The 22,021-nt window shown below is 41.8% G+C and overlaps 1 protein-coding gene across 2 annotated transcripts in view; it reads right to left on the minus strand.

Annotated features, from left to right (window-relative positions):
- Window position 1: 1 nt before the first annotated feature.
- SENP1 (SUMO specific peptidase 1) overlaps window positions 2-22,021 on the minus strand; it is a 42,293-nt gene continuing 20,273 nt past the window's right edge. The window contains exons 6-18 of one of the 2 annotated variants that reach the window (XM_084836647.1): window positions 21,600-21,771; window positions 20,509-20,612; window positions 20,173-20,423; window positions 19,664-19,718; window positions 18,650-18,688; window positions 17,492-17,576; window positions 16,933-17,076; window positions 15,776-15,907; window positions 14,070-14,273; window positions 11,913-11,992; window positions 2,229-2,313; window positions 1,243-1,338; window positions 2-219 (exon numbers count right to left, since the gene is read on the minus strand). In XM_084836647.1, the coding sequence (XP_084692773.1) occupies window positions 157-219; window positions 1,243-1,338; window positions 2,229-2,313; window positions 11,913-11,992; window positions 14,070-14,273; window positions 15,776-15,907; window positions 16,933-17,076; window positions 17,492-17,576; window positions 18,650-18,688; window positions 19,664-19,718; window positions 20,173-20,423; window positions 20,509-20,612; window positions 21,600-21,771 (1,510 nt within the window). In that variant the 3' untranslated portion in view covers window positions 2-156. Of the gene's footprint in view, window positions 220-1,242; window positions 1,339-2,227; window positions 2,314-5,593; window positions 5,662-11,912; window positions 11,993-14,069; window positions 14,274-15,775; window positions 15,908-16,932; window positions 17,077-17,491; window positions 17,577-18,649; window positions 18,689-19,663; window positions 19,719-20,172; window positions 20,424-20,508; window positions 20,613-21,599; window positions 21,772-22,021 lie in introns of those variants that run through there. The other variant, XR_014788088.1, reaches the window with a different exon arrangement.

A 22,021-nucleotide genomic window follows, 5' to 3' on the forward strand; every position in this document is an offset into this window, starting at 1 on the left:
TCCATGAAATAGATTTTTACTCTTTTTGAAGCCACAAAATATATTGTACAGTCATGTAAGCTTCAGTGGGAAACCCATGCAGTCCTCACTGGAGATGGATGAGAAGGGCAAAGGCCTGGTTCGCAGTCTCAGAAGGGTCGTGCCTTTGGCATGAAATCACAACAGCTTGCGATGGAGGATCTCCCAGACCATCCGCTTTCGGAAATAAGGCATGTGTTGCTTTAATGACAAAAAGGCAAGTGTATCAACAAGCCTTAAAATGATATAGTTTACTGTAAACCACACATACACATTGAGGTAGTGATATTCCAGTGCTCTGTTGCTTGAACACAAAGCCAAGGTCAGTACCAAGCCTTAGACTGCTTGATAAAAAGATCAGTTACTTTTGAAGTTTTGATCTGGCAACCCTAGCCCCAATTCCCAATTTTGCATCTGTACAAGTTCCCTAGGTCTACAGAGATAGAAGTGCCAACAATAGCATAGGTTTTCTGGAGCATACAACTGGGCTGCTGTTGGTGCAATGAGTATTATGAAGAAAGATCACACAGTAAGTCAGTGAGCAACTTGTGGACCTCCAGATGTTTTGGCCTGCAGCTCCCAACAGCCCTAGCTAGCACAACCAATGGTGAGGGATGATGGGCTTCGTAAGCCAAAACAACTGGAGGGCGACAAGTTGCTCACCCCTGTATTAAATGAACAGGCACTCAATAAAGTTAACAGATAAAGACGTTTATAATGCAGGACCACCATGAGGCAGGCATGTATGCAATATACCACCAGCACCATGTTCAAAAGTTAACAAAAAGCAGAAAAGTAGCCTTGCAGCCATAAAATGAATTGCTGGCCTTTTATATAGGCTGCACTCCAGGAATTACATTAACTGCATAGGGCACAACTTTCTCATCAGTACCATGGCTCTGAATGACCACGTTTAAGGATCTTGCACAGGAGGAAAACTAGCCAGCCCCCTTTCTTGCAGTACAACTATCCCAATTCTTATTGGTTTTGTTCAAAACATCCTTTGGAAACCAGAAATTTGGAATCTGATTTGGACGATGTAAGCAAATGTATGAAAAGTTGTTTACTTTGGATCTGTTCTTCCGGCTACAGAGTTTGGGTTTCTTTCATTCTGAACTGGTTTGCTTTTGGTCCAATTCTAATTAAGGCCAGAAGGCACCATTATGATCATACAGGCTGACATTCTGCCAATACAGAGCCCTCTAGACAGGAGGACCAGCTTACCTGCGTGAAGTTGATTGGTTTGTCTTTGGTAATGCTGTCAGCATATTTACAGGCAAACATCCCACAGTCACTCCCATTCATCTGTTGAGGGATCTCCTTTAAGAGACAAACAAACTCAGCCCTCTCTATTTAGATGACAAAACCTCATGTTAGCTTTATCAAATACTCCTGCTATAAACTGCACAGACCCTCTATAAAGGAGCAGAATGGGAACATATGATCAGTATAATTTTAGCCAAGGTGAAGACAAAGATAGCAAGACTAGCAAACAAGGAAAAGGACAGAGTGGAAGCACGCAAGAGGCTCCGAACAAACACAGAAGCCTTTGAATGCCTGAAGCCACTGTCAGTCAGCTCCAACGGCTACTACAACCATCTGTGGTTGGGGGTGTCTCTTCCTTGCTCCACGCTCTGGGCACTTCTTCTGACAGAAAAAAACAGAGGTTGAGCTCCTCGCCATTTCCCTTCCCTGTGTCATTGGCTGCCTTTCCCTCTTTTGTCAAATGCAGCCTAGAGCAGTGAGACCCAGGAAGGGAAACAATCAGGAGCCCTATTCTTCTCTGTCAGAAGGGAAGCGCTGTTGGGAAGCAGATTGATTGGCACTGAGGACAGCTCTATATTTGCCCAGAGGATAGGGTAAGGAGAGGGTTGGACAGCACATCTCCATTGGTTGGTGTCTGTAATAGCTGTTGGAAAAGGCACTCAGAGGCTCCTGTACAAATGGAGCCCCAAATCACAAGCAATTTGGAGCCACACTTGAGACATGTTTTTTTCTAACTATGCATTTATACCATTCTCATATTTTCTCACTATACATATATTATTCTCAAACATCTGCATTCAAAAGGCTACCTAGACTCATGGGCTGGGAGAAGGGAGGCCTTCCTCATCTACAGGCAAACTAGATTAGAAAAAGTACATATAGGCCATGATTAATTGCATGAGCATTTCCAATACTTGTAGGCCAGCCATATAGGGCCAACATACCTGGCTTCTTTTACTCAGCAGCATCCAACCACTGGTATCAAATTCCTTCCTCTTTTTATCCAGGCTTTCCTGCTTTAGGTAATGCCTGCAGAGGTTAGGAAAGAATAAGAAGGAATATGTTTAAGCAAGCAAATAGAATGATCCCAATTAATTCAGAGAAATTACAATCCTGAAATTCAAAGTAACTCGGCAATGTAACGAATTCCTCTCAAGCACGCCTATAGCAGAAAGTCACAATTACAAAAATGTCAGCAGAATTCCTAATTAAACATAGGCACATAGGAAGCTGCCTTATACTGAGTTAGACCATTGGCCCATCTAGCCCAGTATTGTCAACACTGACTGGCAGCAGCTCTCCAGGGTTTCAGGCAGGATTCTTTCCTCATCCTACCTGGAGAAGCTGGGGATCGAACCTGGGACCTTCTGCATGCCAAGCATGTGTTCTATCACACTGAGCTACACCCCCTCCCTTAAAGTTAAATTAAAGAGCTATTTTCTGGGACAGAAAGCTCGCTGCAAACTGAATGTTGTATTAGCCAACAAATTAAGTTTCCACATTCATTCCCATGCATATTGCTGTTCCTAAATAATTTTCTACTTCCTTTCCTCATTTCTAACCCCAGACCATGTTTGCACAGCTGGTTCCCAGATTAGCAAGTCATGCAACAGACTGAAACTTTAGTGCAAAAAACATGACGGGGCCAGGTTGATATTCCTCCTGTGCAGACATGTGAAGGATCCACTGGTTGGTTGCATGCTCGTGTGGATCAGTTATGTAAACAGCCCATAGATTTGTGCTAGTGCGCGCATGCGCGCGCGCGCGCGCGCGCACACACACACACACGCACACACACACACACCATAGTCTCTCTCTACCTTGCATATTTTATTGCCTTAAGGAAGGATGAACATCTTACTATCTGCTTCTGCTATATTCAGATGGGCTTGTTCACACAATTATATTTTGTCCTTCCACCAAGTATTATCAACCATATTTGCCCTTGGGTAGCTGCAACCTTACATCCCAAGCAGTAACTAAAAGTTAAGAAAGAATCTACTAGGGTCAACATTAGCCTCCGTCTAACATAACATGGGATCAAACCACACTGTGGAGAACACACAACCTCAGTGCTAAAAAACTTCACATATTAAGCTTGCCAAGTGCTTGCTATTGTCTTCTGTAGGTTTCTGGAATCCATTTTTCCTACCACTTCACCTAGAATTCCATCCTGCCACAGGAAAAAAAAATGACAGATGGTCCAACTGCATGATAATGCTCTGATTATTGAGATAGCCCAGAAAATGCAAAGTAACATAATCAGTCCTGTGTACCTCAGCCCCAATGCTTTTCTTTCAGGTACCCAATATACAGGCTCACTTCCACTCTTGGCAGCCACTTCCAATTACTACTCACTCTTGTTAATATATTGTACCTTACTTGCAAAGCAAGGAGGTCCCAATCAACATGTGTTTTTAATGCTTTCTCCTGTTGGATTACTGTCCTGCTTTTAGCCATAACTTGCTCCCACCCCCTCTTATTCCAAATATATGTACCGGGATGACTTGGTCACACCTTTCATAAAACAAACTGAGCTGTTTTAATTATATTTTATGTAGCCCTTCAAGTACTTAATGTGGCTTATCCTCTGCAACCTCTGCATATGGAATATGGGTATCAAGATACTTTTAAACAGCACTTTCACAAGTGAAATGTATATATGTAATATATTTTCTCTTCTTCCATTGATCCTTCTCTTCTTCCCACACTTAAAGATTTGTACTAACTAGTTCAGTCACGGTTATCATATCAGCAGCTCCTATTTGATTGTTTCTCTGAAGAACTACGCAACTAATCCTGTGTGCCCAAAAGAGCAGCAACCCCCACCCTGCTGTATGGACAACCACTTCTGAAACAGAGTAGTCTCAAACGCAGTCTGTGATATGGTCCGACAGCCTGCAGTTCAAAGAAAAAAAATACACCAGATTTGCATAAGGTCCTTGGCTAGTCTACAATAGGTCTTTGGGTTCTACATTTCTAATTAGGCATATTTAACTGAAGTGAAAGGCAGCTCTTTGAATAACAAGTATATTCAAGATAATTTAGAAAAAAATGCTGGACTGGGAACACAGGTAAGTTTTACTTGATATTTACCAGATATTCTGAAATTTGTCAGAGCCCCAGTTCTCAGACTGGACCTCAGGTTCCCTATTAGAGATGTCTGTCTCCGGATGGAGAAGCACAACAGAATACAATAATTTGCCACACAGGAAGACAGACTACACAGTTTCAATAATATCAAAACACAGAAGCAGCTGGGCTTGTCTTCTCCTAGATACTAAATATATATCTAGGAGCATTTTCCACTGGACAGAGAACAACATGGCAGCATACAAATGTTTTGAAGGTGACAAGGAAGGCACTGTCCATATGCCAAAGCAATACAATGTTTTCCACAAGAGCTGTTGCTGCATCTCAAATGTACACATCTCCCTTAGCACGTTAGAGGAGGAGCAGGAGAAGAGGAAGTATGATTCATGCCTGCTTCATAGTTCATCACTTCTTCGTCATGTCTGAAGCTGCCCTTATTCCCCCAATTTTGAATTCTCTAGTGTTACAAGCGGCACCAGCATCATATGTATACCGGTTTGTAGTGGTGCACATATGATGCGAAACTATGGTTAACACTGAGAAACTCTTCCAGGAAAGGGGAAGAAGAGGAACATATTTCACAAAGATGCCACCAATGTGCAAACAGCTGTTTGCTGCAAGCCAGTATTATATCTGCACCAGGCCACTGAATCATCAATATCATCCTACTGAAGCATGTCCAGCACTTTCTCTGGACAAAGGATGTCCAGCTTTGGAGTAAATAAATATTTAGCCTACTCACTTCTGCTTAGATTTCACATAATCAGGTATGCCTCATCTCAGATCCTTACATACCAGTGCAAGGCACAGGTGGCATGTCTGGATAGGTGGTATATATAGTAAGGGTGGAATTATATGAATCTATGAAGGTGCCTTAAATCAAGTCAGATCACTGGCCTATCTATCCAAATATTGTCTACTTAGATTGGCAACAGCTCCGCGAAGTCTTAGCCAGAGAAAGTTCTTTCCCAACTCATCTACCTAAAACCCTCAAATAATTATGAATAATTCCATTTTGACTCTTCTGGATCAATTACTTTGTATAAACTGATTATTAAAATGGGATGAATAAAGATTTTAAGAATTAAAATAAGTCACAGGAGATTTATGACATCCCATAAATTTCTCCCTTTTCTAAAAAGGGACAAACAAATCATTTAAAACTCACCAAAAATCAGGAAGCTCTAAAGATTGAAAGCATGAAAGGGTCACTAACCATGAATAGGACCTCCGTCCCCTCTTCCCGGTGTGATCCTCCCACTGCATTCAACCAATTAAAGCCTCCTGAAAGGAAATAGAGAGGGAAAAGCAATTACAGGAAGGGCATCAATCAGCTGGAAGCAGAGTCCCTGTCCCATTATTCTACCTGTATCACTAGTCATTGGGCCAAAACTGTAGGGTTCCTGTTCTAACTATGATGCCATCTCATGGGCAGGAACAAATGTGCTGGAGGCCAAATCTGGATCTAATTTGTCCTTCCTATATAATTAGAGAACCTCAGGCCTTTGTATATAGTTGAACATGCAGATTTCCTTTGGAGAAGATCTACCAACATGAATAGGATCAAATGGCAGAAGAGCCATAACACCCACAGCAAAATTATTCCAGCGGCTAGTTATCAAGGATTCTAACAGACAAAAACCTTAACCCATATGTATCTAGATAGTTTCAAGCCATTCAAGCTTCTCAGCAATACAGCAGAAGTGGCCTTCGCTTAATCTTGGTTGCTTACTACAAACAGCTAATTCCAAACAAGATTTTGCAGCTATTTGCCAAGGCTATGATTTCTACTGTTTATCTCTTATACAGAGTGAACTTATCCTCAGTCTCTCCTTTATGCAAAATCAACTAGCATTGACCATTCAGGGTGAAACAACATAAGAGCCATGCTGGAACAGACCAAGGTCCATCTAGTCCAACATTCTATTCACACACTGGCCAACCAGCTGCCTGTGGGGAACCCACAAGCAGGACACATATGCAACACTGACCTCCCGCTCATGTTACCCAACAACCTGTGTACTGATACTGGAGGTAGCATATAGCCATCAGGACCAGTAGCCATTGACAGCCATATCCTAGATGAATTTGTACAATCCATCCAAATTGGTGGCCATCACTGCATCTTGTGGTTGGTGAATTCCATTGCTTCACTATGCGCTGTGTGAAGTACTCCCTTTTATCTGTCCTCAGTCTCCTACTGATCAGCTTCATGGGATGAACCCAGGTTCTAGTATGAGAGAGAAATGTCTCCTTATCCACTTTCTCCATGCCATGCATAATTTTCTACACCTCTATTATATCTTCCCTCACTCACCTTTTCTCTAAGCTGAACAGCTCCAGATGTTGTAACCTTTCCTCATAGGGGACTTGCTCCAGCCCCTGGATCATTTTTGTTTTTTTCTGCACTTTTTCCAACTCTACAGAATCCTTCTTAGGTGCGGTGACCAGAACTGTACTATGCCAACTGTGGTAGCACCACAGATTTATATAAGGGGAGTATAAGCCACCATTCTAATACAATGAACCAATACACTCCATGTTTTAATTTAGAAAACTGCAGACTATGGTACAAAGATAATATCTTATCTATTTTAGCCCTTCACTATTTAATGAAAAAACCTTTACCGGCTAGTAAGTTTAAGGATTGCTACAAATTATTTCCATTTCTAGAGAAGAATATACACGTTCTGCTTTCATATCTAGAGTAAATGTGGTGGATTTCTAATACCACAGGACAGAATACATCTCCACTTAGACACCCTCTGCCACTCAATCAGCGGGTAAAGCTCTACTTAAAATCTCTCAGAAGATCAGGATGCCGGTGCTGGGGAGCAAAGCCCTTTAAGAGCTGCCCTGTGTCATTTCCAGAATGAACATCTGGAGAAGATATGCCCAGGTACTTCCTTATTAATTGGAGGGCGCACTTTTTCCTGGCAAATGTTTGGAATTTGAATCACAGCTTTAGATAGTTTTTAATCTGCTGTCTTGCAGGGGATTTTCTTGTCCAAATGTTATGCACTGCAATTGTAAGAATGGTTACTCAAAAGTAAATCCTTGCAAGAATGTTGACAGGATAGCTTGACAGAGCATAGAATCATAGAATAGTACGGTTGGAAGGGGCCTACAAGACCATCGAGTCCAACCCCCAGCAATCTTATTGGCTGGAGGGGGAAAGGGACTGCCACTTTCTCAGCTCTGGCCTTCTTTCCCTTCAGCACAGAGGTTTTTTCTTTGTTCCCCTCCCGCTGACAGCAATGGGAGGGAAATGAATTAAGCTCCAGGGCTGAACTAGTTCCTTGCCCTTGTTTTGGGTGTCATGGGGAACAAGGAGACACAGGATCCTGAAGACCACAACCTCCCCCCACCAATACTTCCCAAGAACGCCTTGTTCCTGACCCACTGCCAGATCAATCACAGCAGTAGAGCTTTCCAATACTGCACCAGGGGGCCTCCACCCACAGACCTCCCCCTCTGGCTGCAAAGAAGCCCATGGTCACTCAGCTGCCCTCCCAGGGAACCTAGGAGGGTCACCTTAGTTTGTTAAACCTGTTGGATATTACTATATATTTTGATTATGTTTGCAAGCTGCCTTGGAATGGTGAGAGGAAGTGTAGAATTTTAAAAAGTAAATAAATACATACAATTTTCTTGTTTGCCTTCTGTACTGCATTGCAAAGAAATCCAAGGTTCAGAAAACTGAATTTTTACTTAATAGTAAATGCAAATCTGTAGCTGAGAGTGGCAATCCTATACAGGTCTACTCAAAAGGAAGTCCCGTTGTGTTCATTGGGACTTGCTCCAAGGAAACAGGGTACAGTACTGAAGCCTAAATGACTGTTTGCTGTAGCAGCTGCTAAAGTTAGAATTTTGTAAAATCCAACATACGCTACCTATGGAGTGAATTGTAACAATACTTTTTTCGTTCCATGATTTTTAGTTATGCTACTGGCAAAGTTACATTAATTGCTAAAACTGTTTATTCTGTCATTTTTCTAAGTTATCTACTGCACAGAATGGGACTCTTTCATGAAGCTTCTTGTAAAATGAGTCTTTATAGTTATTAACCCAGTTTTAGCTTCTTGGTGTTACTTAAAGATTGGAACTATTTCTACATGCTGTATATATGTTGTATTAAGATTTTGCAGCTGGTGCAAAATGCCACAGCTTCTCTGCTGAGTGGGACAACCTACTAGGAACATATTATACCACTTCTGAAGGAATTGCCAGTAAGCTACCATTCAAGGTGCTTGTGCTGATGTATAAAGCCTTACACTGCCTGGGACCTGGACACCTGGTGGAGCACTTTCTCCTTATGTGCCTGCCCAGATATTAAGATCAAATAGGGATGCCCACTTGATGGTGCTGAATTTGCCTGGAGGGATTATATTATAATGACAAGCAGGTAATAAACACATGCATTTTCTTGTAAACAGACATGTTTTCTTTTGTGTTGTGATGTGTGGTGATAACAAAATAAACTTACAGGTTTACCTTCTAATGCTTCTAAGTCTTGTGCCAGCATGTCACATCCCAGTTAACATGCAAGGCAGTAGGACCTTGTTCATAAACAGTGCAGAGTATTTAAGATAGACACTAATTTTACTAGAGATACTGAGAAGTATACAGACATGTATGGAAATCCAGATTCAGGCAATATCACAATTTTAAACACTTCCATAACTTATCCTGAAATGCCTGCTTTAATATTCCTGAATCACTGACACACAAAAGTATTTAGCAACCCACTGATACTCCTGCTGCCCCCACCGCAGTCTTTTGCTGGTACATAAATTATTTGCTAGTACATACATTTTAGGATCAAAAATGGAACTTAAGGAAAGAGAAACTAATGCCAGGGGTTTCTCCATTAATAACGATTTGGGCGCACTCAGAATTTCATATAAAAGGGAAAGCAGTGGGGAAAAATAAGTTGAAAGAAATAAGACTGACCCAAATGAGAAATTTTAATGAACAGCAGAATCCTATAACACAAGAAATATGGAATAATTGTGTACAAAGTATGGGAATGTCATGGTTAGTATGGATGCAAATCAGTACATTTTTAAGAATTAGAAGGATAAGACGAAGTACAAGAGATTTAACAGAATGGGAAAAATGTGCAGATAATTATCAGGAGGAGATAAAGGTTCAATAACCCAAATATATAAAATTCTGATAAAGCAGGAGATAAGGGGGAATGTAACAATAAAGCAGATATGGGAAAGAGATATTTATGAGGCGGTAGAGGAAAAAGACTGGAAACAACTTTTAGATAGATTTCCTTTTCAAGCAATATCCACCAAAATAAAAGAAGGTTCAGAAGTGGTATTTGACACCAGTGAAGTTAGCAAAAATGAATAAGAATCTAGCACCTTTGGGTTGGAGAGGGTGTGGAATTAATGGTACTCAAATACATATGTGGTAGGAATGTAGGAGGATCAGAAAATTCTGGGGCAAGATATTTCAAGAAATAGAAAGAATCACTGATCAAGAGATTTGTAAAACACCAGAATTAGCTTCATTGAATATGTTTGTAAAAGAAAAGAGAGAAAAAACATTGATTGGTTTCTTGTTGACAGCCGCACGGCAATTAATTGCAAGTAACTGGAAGACAGCCTGAATGTTGACAAGATCTTTGTGGAAAAAGAAAATCTGGGACATAGCAATAAACGTAAAGTTGACACAGAAGCTAAGAGTGCACAGAGGAATAAAGAAAAGACAACTTCAAGAAGGGTTGGAAAAAATATACAGATTTTATGAAAAAAGAGTAAAAAAATAAATTTTAGGGTCAAACCATAAGAAATTCTCAAAACTTTGATTAATTTCAATACTCTGATTTCAATACTTCACTTTCTTGCTTTTTGGAGGGGAGCCTTTGGCTATATTGTTCTGAACATGCCCAGTCTTATCCAATTTTGGAAACTAAATGGGCAGAAGCCAACTTATAGGTAGCCAGGTTCATCAGGAATGGAAATACATTCTGTTGAAATAACCAGTATGGTCCATCAACAATGAAGGATTTATGGATAGCAGACTATGGTTCAATATTAGATACACTACTGGGGAGTAAATTCAAACTCCACTCAGTAAGATCTCTGCGTAGAGATGCTTAGAAATTTATTTTCTTTAAAGCATTTATATGCCAGCCTTCATAGCATTTATCTCCATGCAGCTTGCAATTCAAATTTCAAAAAGCCCAAGGTATAATTAAAAGCAGTATTTGCTCTATATGTCCTTGCTGTTTCAACCTGTTCAAAGATACAGGGCAATGCATTCTTATGCTTGATGTGAGTTTCCTCCTTGACTCCTTTTAGAAAAAGCTTCTTACTCTGGCAACAATTGGGAGTCTTCAGGTATCTAATGTACATGTTCTTTAATTCTATATTATAGTAGCCTTGTCAACATCTCTAGATTGATCAGTGTGCTTTCAACATGGGAAAAAAGCCATGAAATGCTAGACTAGCTTAAGAGTATTATGCTCAGAGTTCCGATTTGCCTTTTCTGTTCAGATATGAGACCTGATCCTACGCATATTTACATGAAAACCAGTCTCATAGGACTTACTCTCACATAATCCATAGCGAATGTGCTTATTTGGTCATCTCTTCTTGCAGTTTATCTGTATTGCTGTATTCTTATTGTTCTTGTGTTTTTACTCTTGTAAGCTACCTTGGGCATTTTTTAGTAGAAAGGCAGGGTAAAAACGTTTTAAACAAACAAACAAGTGCAATCAGGATGGCAGCCTTAGTGGTTCAATGAGGGATGCAGCATTTTAGGCAAATGGAAGCCCATCCCCTGCGTCGGGGTGGACAGGCTTCCGGGATCTCCTCTGAGTTTTTGTGGAACTTCAACAACCAGCAGCTTGAGAGAGATGCAAAATAGTGGCTGGGGGACAGCACACATACACCTACCAGGTTTAAGGAAAAACATCCTGCTGAGCACATAGCTCAGACCAAAGATTTGTTTCAAGTTTCAGAACTGAGCCTGCAGTCCGTCCACACAGAAATCTAATCCTTGTCACACACACAAGCTTCCTTAGTTTCAATAGCTTAATTTTGAGAGAGTGGTGAGAGGAAATTATTTTCCTTGTTGATGGCGTTAAACAACTGGAAGTCAGAAACCCTAGTGATCTACTGTAAACCACCCAGAGATCCTGGGCGATTTGCGGTAGGTCACCAGTAGATCCTGATCTACCTTCTGCCTACCTTCAGCTTATACCCCTTCTTATCAGGGCTCAGAGGTTGTCACTCAGCAGCAAGTCTCACCGCTGAACACAACACAGGATAGAAACCAACTAGGTTAATCCTACCTCAGAAAGGTGGAAGTTACAACTAGTAAAGTCAGTTCAAAGAAATGGTGGTAACCTGTGTTACTGGAGAACACTTGTTTTTAGTTATCTCTTTGGAAAATGCTATTTCTACATGTCATGATAGCAGCAGCTGGTCCTGAAGATTGCTTTCTATCTACCCTGCACTCTTATTTCCTCTCTTCACCCTTGACTGGGGAAATTTGGAATATATTGGGATACTCACAAAAGTATCTTGCAAGCGTCGTTGTCAGTTCCACCCATGGAATCATAGTAGGTGATGGTTTTTTTTCTGAAGTCAATCACCTAAATAAAACAGAACCTTTCATTAAGGCATCCACACACGCTTACTCACAATCACCAACTTTCTAGCATGCATTGCCAAATATCAAGCTTTCCAGAGAATGTTGGAAGTAGACCTTTAGCAAAGTTCTAGCAAAGAGATATGAAGACTTCACTTTAGGAGTATCTTGTTCAGCCACATTGGAACACAGCCACATTTACAGTCAGGGTCAGAAATATTGGAACAAGGATAACTGTTTTGGCAGTTGGTCTCTGTACACCACCACACTGAAGTTGAAAGGAAACACACCCAGATGGGAGCGAAGTCAAGACTTCTGGCTGTAATTCAAGGGGTTTGGCAAAAGTGGGGCACCAACCATTCAGGAAGCACAGCCAGTGGCATACACCTCCCCCATCGTTGGTGGCTCATAAGTAATGGAACGAATGGCTGACAAGCAGCTGCATGGCCAGGTGTGGACTATTTCCTGGGTACCCCATGACCAATCAAGCAGATAAAAGGCCTGGAGGTGGTTCTGAGTGTTACATTTGCATTTGGTAGCTGTTCACTGGAAGTCCCAACATGAGGTCCAAAGAGGTGTCCCTGCGAGTGAAGGAGACCATCATTAGGATGAGGAAACAAAATAAACCTATCAGAGAGGTAGCAGAAACAGTGGGAGTGGCCAAGACAAGAGTTTGGAACATCCTGAAAAAGAAGGAATTAACTGGCAAGCTCAGCAACAGCAAAAGGCCTGGAAGACCACGGAAGACAACTAAAGCGGATGACCGCTGAATTCTGCTCATGGTGAAGAGGAACCCTTTCACAACATCTAGCCAGGTCAAGAACGCTCTTGAGGAGGTAGGCAATGTCATTGTCAACATCTACAGTCAAGAGACGACTTTATGAATGTAAATACAGAGGCTTCACAACAAGGTGCAAACCACTAGGAACGCTCAAGAACAGAAAGGCCAGATTAGCCTTTGCCAGCAAACACCTAAAAAAGCCTGCCCAGTTCTGGAATAAGATTCCTTGGACTGATGAAACCAAGATTAACTTGTATCAGAATGATGGGAAAAGTATGGAGAAGGAAAGAAGCAGCTCATGACCCAAAGCATACCACATCATCTGTCAAACATGGTGGAGGCAGTGTTATGGCATGGGCATGTATGGCTGCCCACGGAACTGGGTCACTGGTGTTTATTGATGACCTGACTGCTGATCAAAGCAGCAGGATGAATTCTGAAGTGTATAGGGCTATACTTTCTGCTCAGATTCAGCCGAATGCTGCCAAACTGATAGGACGCCGCTTCATATTGCAGATGGATAATAACCCAAAACATACAGCAAAAGCTACCCAAGTATTTCTCAAGGCAAAGAAGTGGGGTGTTCTTCAATGGCCAAGTCAGTCACCTGATCTCCACCCAACAGAGCATGCTTTTCACTTACTGAAGACAAGACTGAAGGCAGAAAGACCTACGAACAAGCAGCAGCTGAAGGCAGCTGCAGTCAAGGCCTGGCAAAGCATCTCGAGGGAGGAAACTCAGCATTTGGCCATGTCCATAGCTTCCAGACTTCAGGCAGTCATTGACTGTAAAGGATTTTCATCCAGGTATTAAAGGCGATCCTTAAGTTTGAAATGATGTTGGTTTGTTCCATTAATTATGAGCCCCCAACGATGGGGGTGTGTATACCACTGGCTGTCCTTCCTGAATGGTTTGTGCCCCATTTCTGTCAAACCCCTTGAATTACAGCTGAAAGTCCTGACTTCGCTCCCATCTGGGTGTGTTTCCTTTCAACTTCAACGTGGTGGTGTACGGAGGCCTACTGCCAAAACAGCTATCCTTGTTCCAATATTTCTGGCCCTGACTGTATGTAGCTGAGAACAATTAGTGGTGTTTGCAGAAACATGGTGGACCTGGTAGCCATAGCTTTGCAGATCTCTTTTGCCCTTAGGGTTTAACTATGAAAATGTTCGCTCATGAGTGGATGTTACAAAACAGGAGCCATTCTGAAGCTGTTGAGAGTACATTTCAGACAGACAAGAGGGAGACTGTGGGGGTTTTGATATGCCCACTCTCTCACACAGACATAAAACATACTCACTGCCAGGCACCAGTGGACTCCAAGGTGAATGGGCACCAACAAGATGTCCGCAGAAAATATATCCACTTTTTTAGTCCAACGTTTCACAGCTTGATACTTAGCCGTTTTTAACTTGGTGAAGAAAAATGTGTTAAATGCGTGAACAGCTGGAAAGCCCTTCTGTTTACTTCTCTCCATCAGCATATTCATGTAGAAGTTAATTATCTGAGAGGAGATGAATACACGTTATTGTCATGCAGTTAGATGACTGGTAGCTTTTCAAAACAACTTTTTTGCATTCAGAAAGGAAGATTCACTAAGCGAACAATGGCATTCAACCTTGCTAGATACTGAGCCATGGGTCCAGCAGCCCTGACAATATCTGCTAACAAAAAATGGGACTAAAATGGGTTAAACAACCCATGCATGAACCTAAAACGGACTTTGGGTTATGTGAGGGTACCTTTAACCCTTAAGTAACCCACGCTACCCAAGTTTGCATGACACAAGCCATAGCAACCTGATTGGGGGTTGTATATTCATAATGGTGGATGGCACACATTGCAGTGCCCTGAGAGTTAATTAACCTATGGTGGGCTGTTGGGTCATTCAAACCAGATCACTGTGTTTGATTTTACAATGTAAGCTACGACATTTGAGATTTTATAGAATTCAGAATATTTTTACAAGGGAACTGAGGTGCTGCCTAGTTTTGCTGAGACAGAGGAAGACCAAAGACAAGTTTACAGACAGCCCGTTCACCCCCTTCAAAAAACCACAAAGGCCAGGTCCTTCAACCAGCAGTGCAGGAACAAGGAACTATACATTCAGCTACAAACACAGGCTTTCTAATCTTATGTTTGCTGCTGAACATGCAAAGTGGGGGGTGGGAGGGACTTGCAGGGGAAGAAGTGCTGAGCCAGGAACCCTTTCACTGCCCAAAGGTTTCCTTCTGCACTCTTTCCCCACCATTTTGCCAAACTTCCCAGATGAAAGAGAAGGGGATCATGTGAGGCTGCAGTGGTGGCAGCAGCTAGGAATCTTGTAAAAGACATGTGTCCGTGTGCACATGCATGCACATGTGTCATCTGCGTGCATTGTCAAGAGCGCTAGAAGGCAGTGCTAGCCTGTCCCCAGGTGTCAAGTGGTACCCCTGTAAGGCCACTGAGCTCACCCTGCTGCAACAGGTTGATTTGCTTTTGCGGGAGGGGGATTCTGACCCATCTCATGAAGGCAGATTGTGGCCCACCACTCCATGCATTACCTCATATTTCAAGAGGTTTTCCAGGACACTGTGAGCCATGATCCTGATGTGCATTGGAGCAATTACTCTAGTACCAACTGCTGTGCCAGAAACAGAAACTCACAAGGGCCTCACTGTATCAAAACAGTCATAGTTAAGGTATGAAAACTGCTGCCACCAGTATCCAATTAATGGAGGGTACAAGTCATGGCTCCAAGTTATGACGGCTTTATGCTACTTCTAGGTTCAGATGTAGTAGGCCTCTGAATTACCAGTTGCCATGAGATCAGACTAAGCCCTCAAACCCTGCTTGTGGACCCATACATAGGCTTCTGGTTGGCCACTGTATGAACCTGGATGCTGGACTAGACAGGCCTTTGGTATGATTCAGCATGGCTCTTACTGGTGATTTGGAGATTTTATACAAACACTAAACAGCTGTAGAGCACAAAAAATGTTTACTCAAAGAGTGAAATTAGATTACCTCATCATTGAGCCAATTGAGGTGGTTAAGGGTCTGAATGTCTTTCCTAGTTATTGTTAACCGGAAGGCTTCACTCAGCACCTCATCTTGGTTCCCACTTCGTAGTACGCTCTTTATTTCCCTCTCCATTTCCTAAAGGAAATAAAAGTGATTTATAACAGAAAGGAGCTTTGTTTTTGCAGCTTAAGAGCTGAATGAAAGCTCAAAGTCAGATCGCTACTTAAATTTGCCTCACTACAAAGAAAGATAGCTCTAGAAAGAGGATAGCTAGTAGTGAGTCTGGAATCACAGTCTTAATACCTTAATGCAAGTTAGCCCTGCTAATGTAGCGAGGGAGACAAGTGACAGCAGCGAGGGAGACAAGTGACAGCAGCGAGGGAGACAAGTGACAGCAGCGAGGGAGACAAGGAGGCTGTACAAACAAGTGTCTATATTTGTTTGTTGGCTAAGTGTGTATAAGCAGTTATGCTCAGTATGCCAAAGTCACCTCACTGTAATCACTGAATGGGAGACATGATTGCCCTGGGGCCTCAGGCACAGGGAGTGCACTATGTGGGTGTTGGGAGACGCAGGTGAGATACTCCCAGAGGTTTTTAGGGTGGCTGTGAGTTAATATGAGAAGAGCTAATATGTACGGGGAGGATGAAAATTTGAGAAATATGCTTTGATGGCCAATTTAGCCCAACTTCTACCATATTTACAATTATTCCTTATTTACTCAGCAGTTGCTCCCAAACATGCCATTAAGGGGGCATCAGTAGCACTACATCTTTTCTTGGGAAAATCAGTAATGACCTTGACTGGGAAGTGGTCAGTCCTTTATTTTCTTATGCTGTATTTGCAAAGGAGAGGCCTGGCGTTAAACTTCCTTCACTGGAGAAAGACACACCACAGATGTGTCATAAGAAAAAACAACAACACACCACCGTACAGAGAGACTAGCAAGTCAAGGAAAAGCTAGGCTGGAACTCTTCTTCCCAACATCTACTTGTCTATGTGCAGGGAGGTTTTGTTTTTTAAAGGGAGGAGCATTCAGTCATGCAATCCCCCAGATGACGTCTCAAGTGGCATAATCCAGGAACATTGTATAAACTAGCTCAGAGGTCCCTGGTTTTAGAAAGCTTGTCAAGTCTTTCAGCATCAATGTAAAAACATACCTCTGTAATTTCAGGGAACTCCTCTTCACTGTCAGCTGTCTTATTGCCTTCTGGAACAACCGTGACAGGAATCTCCTTCTCAAGAGGTACCCGCAGACGTAAGTCTACTGAATCAGGTACTGAAAACTCCTGTTTCTGCAATCTCTAGAAGACACACCCTTTAACTAGCAACATCTCACTGCTTGGATTTCTCACTTTCATGAGCTGATGCACAAAAATGGTTCAACCATCAAATTTATTTAGAGCATAGTTTTGCTAATGATAAAAAAAAAGATGAAATCCTCTGACTAGTTTTAACAGAGTTTTGATCAGATCTTGGCCTCAAGCTTGCTTATCAGTTTGCAATTTGGTATTTATTTAAAATTCAAAGCAAGGGAGCCAGGTGACAAAGGTAAGAGCTACCTTTTCTTATAGCCTTCAGTTGCATCAAACATTATGATTCTTAGCAAGAGCAAACAGGTGCCTGGAGAATCAGGTAGCCCTCCCAGCTCAGATTTTACCCCTAACTTTCATTAAACACACACACACACACACACACACACACACTTGAGCATCTCACCTGGTTCTGCAGCTGCAATGCCAAAGCTTTCTGCTCCTCTATGTATCGCAATCTTTCACGGGCTCGGGAATCATATACGCTGGTTCTAGAAAGATTTTTGCATATGGCAGAGCATTCAGCATTCGTATCAATGGAAATAAACATCTTTACTAATTTCTGATATACCAAGCTTATCATTTGTTTAGGCTCCTGATCAATTTTTATGGGGGTGGGAGTGGGTGGGCGGAGTGTATGTCAGACTGCCCCAATCCACCAAAGTGGGTTGCCAGCAAGTCCAATTGCCACCAACACACCAGTCCCTTCACACATCTCTTTTAGTTAATGGGGTAGGGGAGGAGAGGACAAAATAGGATGGGACTGGTATTAATCAAGGAGCAAGATTTGGCCCTGGGGTTCAAATTGCTGATTCTGTGTTTAAATTTAAAAAGTCATATTTTTCCTTCATAAAGACGCAGTTCTAAGTTATGTACATTCACACTGTGAAACTGGATTACATAGAAGACTTCTTGCTTTATAATTACTTCATTTATTCCCTCTCTCTGCACAGACTAAGCAAAAAGGGGTTATCCACACATCAACAGAAGAGGACTACCCATTCACAAGTGTGGCAAGTGGCCATGGAGAATTCCTAGACTTACTGAAGGGTTTAATTCTCTCTCTGTCTTTGAAGGCAGCTATGGAAAGGCAGTACTTACTGAGATAAAGAATGGGTGAAATGCATGCAAGATGAAAAGTCATGAAGTCACACTAACTGAAAAAGAGTTTGCGTTCCACCAGACTTTTCCCAAGATTCCTGGCATCAGTTAAGAGCTTTTGTCTCTGAAGATCCACCCTACAGACACAGCCATGTGGCTGATTGTTTTTGGGACCACTCTGGCCACTCTTCCAGAGCAATGTTGATGTTTAGAAGGAGTTAAAGCTGAAGGAAAGCAGCAACACCCCCCCCCCCAAACATTTTCCCAACAGCAGGGAGAAGAAAAATGAAAATCCCCATTTCCTAAATGGACCATAGCTGCTTTAATTCAGGTTGAAAATGCAGCAACAACAGCCTACATGTAGCATGTTTAAAGAGAATATTAACTCTTGAATATCTGATCACACATTGAGTCTATAAATCACCTATGTAATCATGAATATTCAGAAACAGAAAATACTTACAATTCTTTGATCCACAATTCAGCCTCAAAGAAAGGAGTGCTGAAAGGTGAAAGGAGACAAGAAAGTATGAATGTTTCCTTCATATGGGAAATAGATTATTATTTTAGCTGAATTTCAGCTGAAAGATGAGAAAGGGCTATGCTGCCTGCTTGGATGAGATACACAAAAAAGGGATGCAGTGCTGGGAATAGTACTGCAAACAGGCTACAGGAAAAGCCTGAAGCAGTTGCAATGCAGCTGGAGAGTAATGACACTCCAGGCAGAAACCTGAGATGTAATTCTGACATACATGTATTATATACATTTTAATTGTTTTAAATGTTATTGTATATTTAGATCTCCTGGTTTTTACTTTCATTTTATACTCTAGTTTTAAACTTTTAAAAGTTTAATACTGTGTTTGGTCAGACTGTTCTATTTTATGGTTTTAACCACTGTGAACCACCCAGAGAGCTTCGGCTATTGGGCGATACAGAAGTGTAATAAACAAAATTATATAATATAATCTCCATCCCTGATTTCTTCCCTCCTAACTTTTTATGGCCTGGAAGTGGAAACAAAAAGCACCTGTGGTTGTGATATTACAGCTTCAGATGCAAAGCTACAAAAATCACAAATGAGAATCACTGATGCACCTCAGAAAATATGGTCAAGAGGCTTTGCCTGACTGGGACCCAGAATTCCTGTCCAAAAAGGATCAAGAACTGGCTGAGGTGTAATCAGAGTCATCACTGACCCCCTACAAGCTAGCATCTGAGAAGAGTGTCTAATCTAATCAGGGTCAAACTTCACTACCAAAAGAAATTTAGGTAAGACAAAAGACATGGAAGGCTTAACAGTCTGGCCCAGCACCAGAGGCAGTCACGCTGAAGTCCCATTAAAATTAGACATTAATGAATCATAATCTATTTCAATTGGATTTAAGTACAATTAACTTGATCTGGACCTTTCTCTCTCATTTACATCACTGGAAGCTCTAAAATGTGGTCTGCACAAGTTAGGAAAAATACTTGCCTTGGAGCTGGAGATTTGATATCTTTGCCATTGAGCATTATGAGAGAGCCACATCCTAAACGGAGCATAAGATAGAAGATTAAATGTTAACTGTAAATAAGCTTCTTCAAAAACAAAACACCATCCAGATTCTTCTATTTTATTTTGCCGTCTCCCACTAGAAGGAAAGACACTCCACTTATATCATGACAACCTTTGTTGTTCAGTATCCAGATGGTTAGACAGGGATTAAGGTTCCTTTCAAGTAATTGATTGATTAGATGATCTTGGGCAATGAGGCTACAATCCTGAGTGCAGTCTCACTGAAAGTGGGAATTATTGCCATGTGAACAAGATTAGAATTGGGCTGCAAGTTTCATATTTGAAACATAAGAACAACACTAGGCCATCTTACAAGTTTGTTGCAAGGATGAATGAGATGCCTGTGGATGATCTGGAGATAGTAACAACTAAAGAGCCTTAGGTAGAGAAGGGAAAACATCATAAAGGTCAATTTATATTGGTTTTACCTTCAGCTTGCACATCCAATGCTGGTAGACTATTTTGCTGAGTTGGTGTACTGGTGTCCTTAGGCTCAAAGGTAGCATGTACGGGAAAACTACGGATCAGGTGTGGCAGTGGTTTGTGAAAATGGTGCTCCTGAGTCCTCAGACCACTGGATGATTGGTTGTTTCTAGGGGGGCCATAAGCACCAAAAGGTTTCCTACTCTTATTTTCAGATTCTTTCACAAGGTTTTTACTAGAACCTGCACATCTAGGCCTGAAAACAAAAACAAGAGATTAGAACTTCCAAAACCAAACTAGGCAGTGATGACTAGCTTAGTCAATGTATTTCAGAGACTCACAGGTGGAGAGACAACAGTGAAGAGGCCTTGGAGGTTGAGAGTTTTTTTCCTGTAACCATTTGAATCAGCTGCCGGTAGATCTCTTTCTCTTCCTCTCTAACTGTCTATGGAGAAATAACCACACAAAGAGGCAAATAATTGAATTCTGGCTCTGCATAGACATGAAATATCCTACGTTATATCAGGAGTCCTCGGGTTGTATCTAACGATGTCATTCCACCAGGAGGAGGGAACTGCCGAAGGAAAGGATTCCCCCACCCCGTGGCCCCCTTTGGAGCAAATCTTGAGGCATGCTGCAGCAAGTGGAATGAGAGGACAAGGAAGTCCTGTTGCAGAAATGGACTTCCATTCATGCAATGGTTAGATCCAACCCTTCAAATTTATCTACTTGCCACTGATAAAGGGGCTTTAAAAATGGCTTAAGTCTCTCTAACAAAGACAAACAGCTTAGGAGGCAAAGACCACTTGATCCATAAGCCCAGCACTCAGGATGACAATAAAGAGAGTAGGGTCAGGTGTGTGCATGTGCTTTAAAGATTCCAGAAAAAGGGGCCCTAGTTTTAAAAAGGTATTTGGGGAGCAGACCGCACAGCACCATCAAATCAGTGCAATATAAGATAGTATGCTATTTGGCTGGCTTGCATGGACACAACCAGGTAATTGTTCCAAGAACACCATTCCGTTCTTCATACCTCTAGTTCTTACTTATGGCCATCTCTCCTGCCTGTTCATTTTCTCACTCAGATCCCTTCTCCCCCTCATTCCTTTGTCCACTCGCTGTTTTCCTAAGACCCCCCTCCCCATCTCTTGGCCAACTACCTTCTCAAACCCCACCTTTTCCTATGCTGCTTCGCCTAGGATATTCTTCCGACCCTGCCTTAGGATCAGAGCAGCTCAGCCAATAGCAACCAGAGACCTTGGTGTCTACACCACTCTTCTGTGGCATTAGGGCAGCTGAGCCCATCCCTGTGAGACCATCACCACAAAAGCTGGTTAAATCTATAACATTTACAGGGGCCTTCCCAACTTGAGAAAACTCAAAAAATGAGACTCTCCTTACATAGGCAGCTTAAATTCTGCTTTTCACCTACCTCTTCTGCAGTGCTGATGGATCTCCTCTGGGATTTCTTGGGACTCAGTAAACTACGACGACATGAAGCACTCCATGATGGACTAGTAACAGACTTAATTGGAAAGGATTTTTCGTAGGCAGAAATGTGGCAATGGTGGTTTGATTTCCCTACAAAGGAATTTGATATCCCACTGCAGAAAAAGTTCAATATATTAATCTACTTAGCCAGCATTATAAAGATATTCATATTTTGATTCTTCATGTTGCAGAAACCCAAGTGGAAAAACAGATCACATACCCCTTTCTCATTTCCCCACACTTTAGCCAAAAGAGAGAGATACTGACCTGGTTTGCCTGTAACAGCAATTCCTGGGTTGTTTAACCAGGAATTGCCAATATCTAGAAGGAGTGAGAAAGCATACTGCTTCCTGCATGCTTGCT

This window comes from Heloderma suspectum, chromosome 2 (genome assembly GCF_057233095.1).
Source record: "Heloderma suspectum isolate Gila_16-S chromosome 2, 16-S_ref, whole genome shotgun sequence".
NCBI classification, from domain to species: domain Eukaryota; kingdom Metazoa; phylum Chordata; class Lepidosauria; order Squamata; family Helodermatidae; genus Heloderma; species Heloderma suspectum.